This window comes from Dipodomys spectabilis, unplaced genomic scaffold (genome assembly GCF_019054845.1).
Source record: "Dipodomys spectabilis isolate Male_0828 unplaced genomic scaffold, ASM1905484v1 ptg000136l, whole genome shotgun sequence".
Classification (NCBI taxonomy): domain Eukaryota; kingdom Metazoa; phylum Chordata; class Mammalia; order Rodentia; family Heteromyidae; genus Dipodomys; species Dipodomys spectabilis.
Genome location: NW_024870813.1, coordinates 6,693,580 through 6,702,764, shown reverse-complemented (window position 1 = coordinate 6,702,764; position 9,185 = coordinate 6,693,580). Strand labels below are relative to the sequence as shown.

The 9,185-nt window shown below is 49.7% G+C and overlaps 1 protein-coding gene across 1 annotated transcript; it reads right to left on the bottom strand.

Moving 5' to 3' along the window:
* Nucleotides 1-210: 210 nt before the first annotated feature.
* Nucleotides 211-8,694, bottom strand: Plac9 (placenta associated 9). Its single transcript, XM_042690336.1, has 4 exons — nt 8,457-8,694; nt 2,395-2,492; nt 725-848; nt 211-342 (listed from the first exon to the last, which is right to left on the bottom strand). Exons 1-4 carry the CDS (start codon nt 8,518-8,520, stop codon nt 332-334), a joined length of 297 nt encoding a protein of 98 aa, XP_042546270.1. The 5' UTR covers nt 8,521-8,694; the 3' UTR covers nt 211-331.
* Nucleotides 8,695-9,185: the final 491 nt, after the last annotated feature.

Below are 9,185 nucleotides of genomic sequence, written 5' to 3'. Positions count from 1 at the left end.
ACTCAGAGCCTGGATGATGTCCTTTAGCTTTTTTGCTCAAGAATAGAGCTCTACCACTGAGCCATAGCTCCACTTCTGGCTCTTGGAAGTTAATTGGAGATGGATAATCTTAGGAACTTTTCCACCCAGGCTGGCTTTGAACTTTGATCTTCAGATCTCAGCCTCCCAAGTAGCTAGGATTTATAAGAGTGAGCCACCAGTGCCCAGCCAAAGTAGTAGCTTTTACTTCTCAAAAGACGCCAGAAGGAAGGTGAGAAGAGGTGGCCTGGCTCCCAGATGGGTGTGGTCTGCAGGTGCATTTCCTCCAGCTGCTGGACTCCTCCTCTGGTGCTCAGAAATGATCTGAAAAAAGGGATGCCCCCACTGCCATGAGTAACAGGGTGGTGAAGAGTTCCTTAATCCCCATGGTGTGAAGTGGGTTCCTTCCTCCCCTTCTCAGTCCCCTGGGACCTGTGGTGCTAGGAACTCAGGGCTCAGGGAAGGGTAGGAGACAAGTCCCCCCCCCCCCATCACCCCTCACCAGTGGGAGGCCTGGGTTTGGGGTAAAACAGAATGGATTCTTTGAAGAAGGTTGAAAGAGGATAGAAAAATGCTGGGGCAGGAAGGGGCTGAGAGTTGGGTAGAGTCAGTAGATGATGGCTCCCTGAGAGTCAAGGTGGCTGGCAAGCTACTGGCCCCAGATGGATGAGGCCCAGGTGTCCCATGAGCCTCCTGAGTGGCTTACCATCTCCCAGGAGATCAGGGGCTGGGCTGAAGGGCCCCGGGGGCAGGTTCCAGGCCAGTTCCTTCAGCAGATCGAGCAGGCCATGGACTTCCGCCTCCAAGTGCTCCACTGTCTTCTGTATGGTCTACAGAGGGGATGCAAGGGGCAAGGCCAAAGATATGGGCAGGAGTAAGGGCAATGCACACTTAGGATGGACCACCGGGTGCTGCCACATCTAGGTCCTTATCAGCCTCTGCCTCTGCCTGCCTCAGTTCCACTCTGGTCTCTTTTTACATTGGTCTAAGAGTTCACGTTTCTTTGGTTGCCCGCCCCCTGGTGGTATCTCTGACAAATAACAGACTAGAAATTGCAAATTTTTCTTTATGGTTCTTTGTGGTGTTGCTTTTTTCTTTCTTTCTTTCTTTTCTGGCAAAGGAGTCTATTGGCCAACAGATTTCTTAGACTATAATGCCTTAAATGAAAAAAAAAGTACGATTGGGCCAGGTGTGGTGTTCAAGCCTGTAATCCTAGCTACCTGGAAGAAGATTGAGGAAGGATTGAGCCCAACTCTGGTATGAAGCATTGGGAGACTTCATCTCAGACCGGGCCTGGATGCCTCGATGGGCATGTGTGATTCCCAGCAACTGGGGCAAACATAAATGAAAGGATCAAAGCCCAGGAAAGACCCAGCCCCTAGGAAGACTCTTTTTTAAATACCCAATACAGCTGGGCCAGATGGCTCACACCTGTAATCCTAGTTACTCAGGAGGCTGAGATCTGGGGATCATGATTCAAAGACAGCCCAGGCAGGAAAGTCCATGGGACTCTTATCTCCAGTTAACCACCAAAAAGCCAGAAATAGAGCTGTGGCTCATGTGGAAGAGTGAGCTAAAAGCTAAGGCATAATGCCCAGGCCCTGAATTCAAGCCCCAGTACTGGCAGGTTCCCGTGCGCGCGCGCGCACACGCACACACACACACACACACACACACACACAAATAGCCAACAAAAAAATGGGAGCTGGATTTATGGCTTGAGTGAAGTGACTGCCTAACAAATTTAAAGCACTAAGTTTAATTGCCAGTATGAAAACACACACACACACACACACACACACACACACACACACACACACACACACACACACGATCACAAGAACTAACTGCCTTAAGGTATTATTTCAAGTTTAAAACCTAAGTCTCTGATATAACACTACATAGGTTTATTAATTCACTAAATAACATGGTCTACATCAGGCCTAACTACCATCATTATGACAGAATTCAGAGTAGAAATTATATGCTGAGATTATTTGTAACTGTGAAGGGATGAAATTCTCTGTGACTTAAAACTAGGACAAACGGGAATGCTAGACTTCAATGAAAGGTTTATGACAATGTGTAATTTCCCACACATAAGGGTATGATCCCCAAGTTTTGAGCCATTCTGTATATCACAGAAGACCGAGTTTTCCTGTGGTCAGATGTAAGGCTGGGTGGACAGAGGCCTGGGGGAGACAGGTGAGGAAGTTGCTGAGCACCCAGTAAGGTCAGGTGGATGTTTAACCCACTGGCCTGTATTTTCTGACACTCAAAACAAGGCTAGGTCTGTACCCCATAAAGTCACCAACCTAGAAGATGGGTCCTGAAGTTTTATGCCTCCCTCTCCCACCCATACATTCTCCCCATTACCTCTTCCATGACGTCTAAACGGCCTTGGACAGCCATGTGCTTGTCACAGCCAGAGTTCCAAGCTGGGTCTCCTGGGGAGGGGCTGAGGGGTTCAGGAGCTGTGGGACAAGAAGTCTGGTCATAGTGGGACCCTCAGTTTCCTTGAGACACCAGAGAATCCTATTAAACACGGGACTTAGGGGAGGATGGTCCTGTACTCAGCACATGGGGGGCTGGGGGGAGGAAACAGAGGATGATCAGGTGTGAGCCAGTGTGTGTCGTCACTGCCCTTAATCCCTCATTAAAGCAACCGTCCTGTTTGTGTGGGGAAACATTGTCCAAAAATAAATGTATCCATGGGCTGGGAAGGTGGCTCAGTGGTAGAGCGCTTGCCTTGCATGCCTGAGGCCCTGGGTTCAATTCCTCAGCACCACATAAGCAAAAAGAAAAAAAGCCGGAAGTGGCGCTGTGGCTCAAGTGGTAGAGTGCTAGCCTTGAGCTGAAGAGCTGAGGGACAGCGCCCAGGCCCAGAGTTCAGGCCCCACAACCGGACCCCCCCAAAAAAAAAGAAAAGAAAAAAAGAAATGTATCCATCACGTGAGTAATGAATTAAAACTGTAACTCCATTGTATATTACCTTTATAATAATAACAAAAAATTCTACACATTTACACATAGCTTATTTTGTTTTTATTTTGTGCGAGTCCTGGGACTTGAACTCAGGTTTTCTTTTCTTTTTGTCTTGTTTGCTCATTTATGTGTCTTTGGGAGGGTCAAGGGAGGCCCAGAAATGGAGGGACAAAGGGAGAGCAAATGGAGCAGTGGTACTCGCTACAGACTACATTGAAAATGAACTACACAACGTGTGCGTGGGGATGGGAGGGAAAAACTGGGAGAGAGGAAAGGGGTGACGTTGTCCAAAAGGAAATGTACAGTTGACCTGACTTATGTAACTGTAACTGCTCTGTACATCACCTTTATAATTAAGACAAAACAAAAAACCCAACAGCAATTCTCAGCCTGGTTTAGCCACTAATTGTGTGGGACCAGGAGAAATTCTCTTGGCCCTCCTGAGCATTTCCAGTCTTCTCTGACAAGAGCCATGGGGTTGGCCTGAGGCTCCTAAGCCCTGATAGAGCTAATCCTCGCATCCTGTCTTTCAGAACCTGGTCAGAGGTCTTCAAAGGATTAGTTCCAAACAGCCTAAAAAATTAGCTTCAACAGTGGAGAGCAGTGGTTCACGCCTGTAATTCCAGCTACTCAGGAGGCATAAGTAGGAGCAACAAGGTTTTGTTAAGCCACCTAGAGCAAATATAGAAAACTCTTAGTTGGGTGCCGGTGGCTCACGCCTGTAGTCCTAGCTACTCAGAAGGTTCAAAGTCAGCTTGGTGGGAAAGTCTATAAGACTCTTTTCTCCAATTAACTACCAAAAAGCTAGAAGTGGAGCTGTGGCTTAAGTGGTAGAGTGCTTGAGCAGAAAAGCTCAAGGACAGCACCTAGCCGGGCGCCGGTGGCTCATGCTTGTAATTGTTGCTACTCAGGAGGCTGAGATCTGAGGATCGCTGTTCAAAGTTGGCCCAGGCAGGAAAGTCCGTGAGACTCTTATCGCCAATAAACCACTAGAAAACCGGAAATGGCGCTGTGGCTCAAGCGGTAGAGCGCTTACCTTGAGCTGAAGAGCTGAGGGACAGCACCCAAGCCCAGAGTTCAAGCCCCATGACCGACAAAAAAAAGAAAAAAAAAGGACGGCACCCACGCCCTGGGTGCTTACACACACACACACACACACACACACACACACACACACACACACACACACACACACACACACACACACACACACACACCCCTACTACCAGTACCAGCACCACAAACAACAAAAGCCACAAGACCTTATCTAAAAAGTAACTAAACAAAAGCCACAAGACCCTATCTAAAATGTAACTGAACAAAAAAGGGTGAGGGCATGGCTCAAGTGGTAGTGCTCCTGCCAACAAGAAGATCAATCCCCAGTACTTCTAGAAGGAAAGATGGAGACAGAGAAACAGAGACAGAGAAAGAGAAAGCAGAACGAAGAGGAGGGGTGGGAGAAGGAGAAGGAGAGAGGCAGGGAGAGGGAGAGACAGACAAGAAAGGAGGAGGAAGAAGAGAAAGAGGAAGAAAGAGAAAGGGAAGAAAGAGGAGGGGAGAGGAGAGAGAAGATTTGGACAAAATTGGGATAAGTAAAGGAGATGTTGCTTCTTGGAGGAGAAATTCTAACAAGAAAAAAACCTCAACAGGGCTGGGAAGGTGGCTCAGTGGTAGAGCGCTTGCCTTGCATGCATGAGGCCCTGGGTTCGATTCCTCAGCACCACATAAGCAAAAAGAAAAAAGCCAGAAGTGGTGCTGTGGCTCAAGTGGTAGAGTGCTAGCCTTGAGCTGAAGAGCTGAGGGACAGTGCCCAGGCCCAGAGTTCAGGCCCCACGACCGGACCCCAAAAAAAAAAAAAAAAGAAAAAAAACCTGAACACACACACACACACACACACACACACACACACACACACACACACACACATACACGGAAGCTCAAACAAGGATGGTGAGAAGGGCTGAAGGGTTGTCAAGTTTTCATGATAGACTTTGAACAACAGCCTTGTGGCTCCCCTCCTCCCTTCCCTCCGCCCTCTCAGCCCTGCCAGTTGGGAAATGGACCTCCTGGCTCAGGGTCTCATTCGCATCCTGGCCACAGTGGCCACCGTGGCTCCCAGAGGCCCCTGGGAGGCGCTGGGCTGGCTCTGCCTGGGGGAACAGGATTCTGACCCCTCCCACTCATGGGCCTTCCTGGGAGACCTTCCAACCTGGGCCTGAGTGAGAGATTGCCCACAGCCCCTATGATTCCTGTGTGCCTAGCAGTTGGAAACATTGTTTGGATGGCAGCTTCCAGAGACACTGCTCACCCTTCCACAGCCAAGTCCTAGACTATTTTTACCAGCCACACTGGCCACTTGGGACAAGTGATATTTGACCACGTTCAATAAAATTGAGTAATAATTTTTTTTACCACATCCAAGACTTTTATAAATATTTGTGATTTGTTCAAAGCCATCAGTGGATTTTTTTTTAAAGAAGCACAGAACATTAGTTTCAAAGGACTGAAATTTAGGATTTGGAAGTGCTCTGGCTAGAACTGGAGGGGACCCGGAGCCCTCTAAAAGAAAGCTCAGATCCTGAGGAATATGTGTTTTGTTTTGTGACTTATCCTATCTCTTCTCTTCTCTGGTTATTTTCCACATCTGGATTCTCAGCCTTGTGCACTGCTGAGATGTTACCAATGTCATTCCTGTGCTTTTGAGTTTCAGGTTAAGATGGAGTCCCCTGGGCTTTTCTGTTAGGGCTGGCAAAATCTTAGATCCTTTTTTTTTTGGTCAGTTGTGGGGCCTGAACTCTGGGCCTGGGTGCTGTCCCTCAGCTCTTCAGCTCAAGGCTAGCATTCTACCACTTGAGCCACAGAGCCACTTCTGGCTTTTTCTGCTTATGTGGTGCTGAGGAATTGAACCCAGGGCCTCATGCATGCAAGGCAAGCACTTTACCACTCAGCCACCTTCCCAGCCCACACTTGGATCCTTTTGCATTCAGCCTCTTGAGTCACTGGGATTACAGGCATGAGCTGCTTGGTGTCAGGCCCTCTAAGGTATTCTTTTTTTTTTTTTGTCAGTCATGGGGCTTGAGCTCTGGGCCTGGGCGCTGTCCCTCAGCTCTTCACCTCAAGGCGAGCGCTCTACCGCTTGAGCCTCAGCGCCACTTCTGGTTTTCCTGCCCAGGCTGGCTTTGAACCGAGATCCTCACATCTCAGCCTCCTGAGTAGCTAGGATTACAGGCGTGAGCCACTGGCGCCCAGCTTCCTCTAAGGTATTCTTGCAATAATATAACCAGAGTTAGATCAGTCTTCTAGGTTTAGCCATCAGCTTGTAGAAAGTACAAGGGACATCAGGACACTTGAGTGACACAGATGTGATATAATTAGCAAAATCTAATGTGGGAAACTGTCGAGGACAAACATGTCTCCTCAACAACATAAAAATGGGAGAACTGCATGTCATCTAGCTTGGCTCACAGAGAGAAAATATAAAAATGTATCATGCAGTTAGGACATTCAGATACTGGGTGCATGGGTTTTTGGGTATGATAATATTGTAATTGTGCTTATTTCAAAAATACGTATGTATCAGGTACACAGGGAAAATTGTAGGTGACAATAATATGCTTGGAATTTTCTTGAAAATAATCCAGTGAGGAAATCAGAGAAAGGATTCCCAATTAAGTGAGATTAGCCATGAGTTAATACTTCAAGCAAGGCTAGCCAGGCTAGCCTTCACTCTCCAAACTGAAACAGGAGGATTACAAATTTGAGGCAAGCCTGGGCTACATATTGAGACCAATATCAAAGCACACACACACAAAAAGCATGACTGATAGATACATTATACTATTCTATTTTTGTAAATCATTATTTTGTATTCCAGCCATTTTCATAATCAAAAGTTAAGTACCAGGTGCTAGTCCTTATGCCTGTAATGCCAGCTACTGGGGAGAGTGAGTCCTGGAGAATTGTAGTTCAAAGCCACACCAGGCAGAAAAAGTCCTCAGGACTCCATCTCCAGGATCACCAGCAGCAAAGCAGGCAGGTATGATTCAAGGGATAAAATGGCAGTCAAGCATTAGTCACCAATGTGCTAATCAGCAGTGGTTACATAAACAGATTGTGGTTCACACACAGTAGGAAACAAGCTACATAGCTGTGCCGAGAAGGGAGGCAGAGCCCAAGGTCGGGGGCTCACACCTGTCATCCTAGCTGCTCAGGAGGCTGGGATCTGAGGATCGAGGTTCAAAAGCCAGACTGGGCAGGAAAGTCCACGGGACTCTTTATCTCCAATTAACCACCAAAAGGTCAGAAGTGGAGGTGTGGCTCAAGTGGTAGAATGCCAACCTTGAGTGAAAAGCCTAACAGACCGTGCCTAGGCCAGTGGAGTTCCCCCAAAATGGCTCCATTCTAATGAAGCACCCCATCCACCCTCATCCAAGGAACTGGAGGTCCTGAGAGAGGTCCTCTAGAAAGCCCACTGCAGAACCTCTCAGGCTCTGGGCCACCAGGCCGGCCAAGCCCTGCCCTTTGCCCTGGGGCACCTGTCTGTCTCTCCAGGGGCAGTGCTGGCCGCTCCTGGGGCACGGGTCTTTGTGATCTTGGCATCTATTATTCCCGAGGAGATGGGCTGGGGATGCAGCCTTCCCTGGCTGCCACGCCCTGCCTAGCCAGTGGACCTCGGCCCTCCTCCAGCCTCCTCTCCCCAGTGCACCCAGGCATTGCTCCTCTACTCCTGCTCACCTCTCCCGCTTGGTCCTCCAGTCCACCATGGCCTCCCCTTTCCCCCTGTCATTTCAGTGACTCTTTGTCTTAGCTCCTTGTTTGCTTTTGTTTCCCCCAACACCCTGCCCTGATTTTTCTAGGTTCCTGCCTCTCCCCAGAGCCTCTTTGTGTCTCAGCTTCTCCTTCACTCCTGATTCTCTTCCCTCTTGTCTTTCTTCCTTTCCGTTCTCTTTCCCTTTCCCTTCTCTCTTTGGTGTCAGTCCTGAGGCTTTAACCCAGGGCTTAAGTGCTGTCCCTAAGCTTTTTCCCTCAAGGCTAACTCTCTACCACTTGGAATCACAGTGCCACTTCCGGCTTTCTGCTGGCTCGTTGGAGATAAGAGGTCTTGGATTTTATTGTCCGAGGTGACATTGAATCCTGATCCTCAGATTCCCAACCTTCCAAGTAGCTAGGATTACAGGCATGAGCCAGCAGCACCGATGATGGCTGTTTCTATCGTAATTTCTCTGCACTTTGCTTTCTGTGTGCTTTCTACCATCATCATCACCACCACCACCACCATCATCATTATCCATCCTCTCTCTTTCCTTCCTTTCTTCTGTCTCTCTGTGTCTCTGTCAATCTCCCTCCCTTCATTGTGTCTGTCATCTGTCTGCCTGTCTGTTTGTCTGTCCTAGCTGGTCAGATGCGGGTCTCCCTGGCTCCCTGCCCGCACCCGCACTGGGGTCTTCACTCACCGGCCACGACCTCGCCGGCGCGGAGCAAGGCGAGCCCAGCCAGGGCGCAGAGCAGCGGCCGCATGGTGCGGTCTGTCCGTCCGTCCGTCCCCGGTCCGCGGCCGCCCTTTCCCTCCCTTCCCCGGATCGCGTCGCCGGCCGGGCGGGCCTGGAGGGAGGAAATGCTCCAAATCCATGCCAAAATTCCTGGGCGGCTCCGGGCTTCCAGATCCAAAAAACCCGCCCCTTCCAGAGGCCCGCGACCTCCCCAAGACCGGGCTGCCCTGCCCTGCCTGCCCTTTCCCCTGCCCTCCCCTCCCGTGCGCGGTGCTCGCCGCCTCCCGCGGGGGTGGGGGTCCCCGAAGGGGGCGGGAAAGGCTCTGGACGCTGTCCAGGGGATCGGGGTTCCTGGTGAGCCCGTTTCCCAGGGGGTCCACTGAGCCCAGGGTGGTGCGCTTTGTTCCCCTACCTGGAGGGTGTGAACCCAGGAATGTGGACATCTCTTCCACCTACTGCCCGGGAACATCCAACAGGGTTTGGCCAGAGACAGATCTCCACCACAATCTGTGTTCCGGTCCTGGGGCTTGAACTCAGCACTGGGCACTGTCCCTGAACTTTTTAGCTAAAACCTATTGTTCTCCCAGGTGAGGTCCACTTGCGATTTTTTTTGGTGGTTAATTGGAGAAAAGAGTCTCACAGACTTACCTGCCAGGCTTTGAACTGGGATCCTCACATCTCAGCCTCCTGAAT

Excerpts from the sequence above, each read along its gene's own strand:
- Plac9 (XM_042690336.1), bottom strand. The coding sequence starts at position 8,520 with ATGCGGCCGCTGCTCTGCGCCCTGGCTGGGCTCGCCTTGCTCCGCGCC. Across the intron at positions 2,493-8,456 it reads CGCCGGCGAGGTCGTGGCCG|CTCCTGAACCCCTCAGCCCC; the intron begins GTGAGTGAAGAC and ends CTTGTCCCACAG. Across the intron at positions 849-2,394 it reads GTTTAGACGTCATGGAAGAG|ACCATACAGAAGACAGTGGA; the intron begins GTAATGGGGAGA and ends TCCCCTCTGTAG.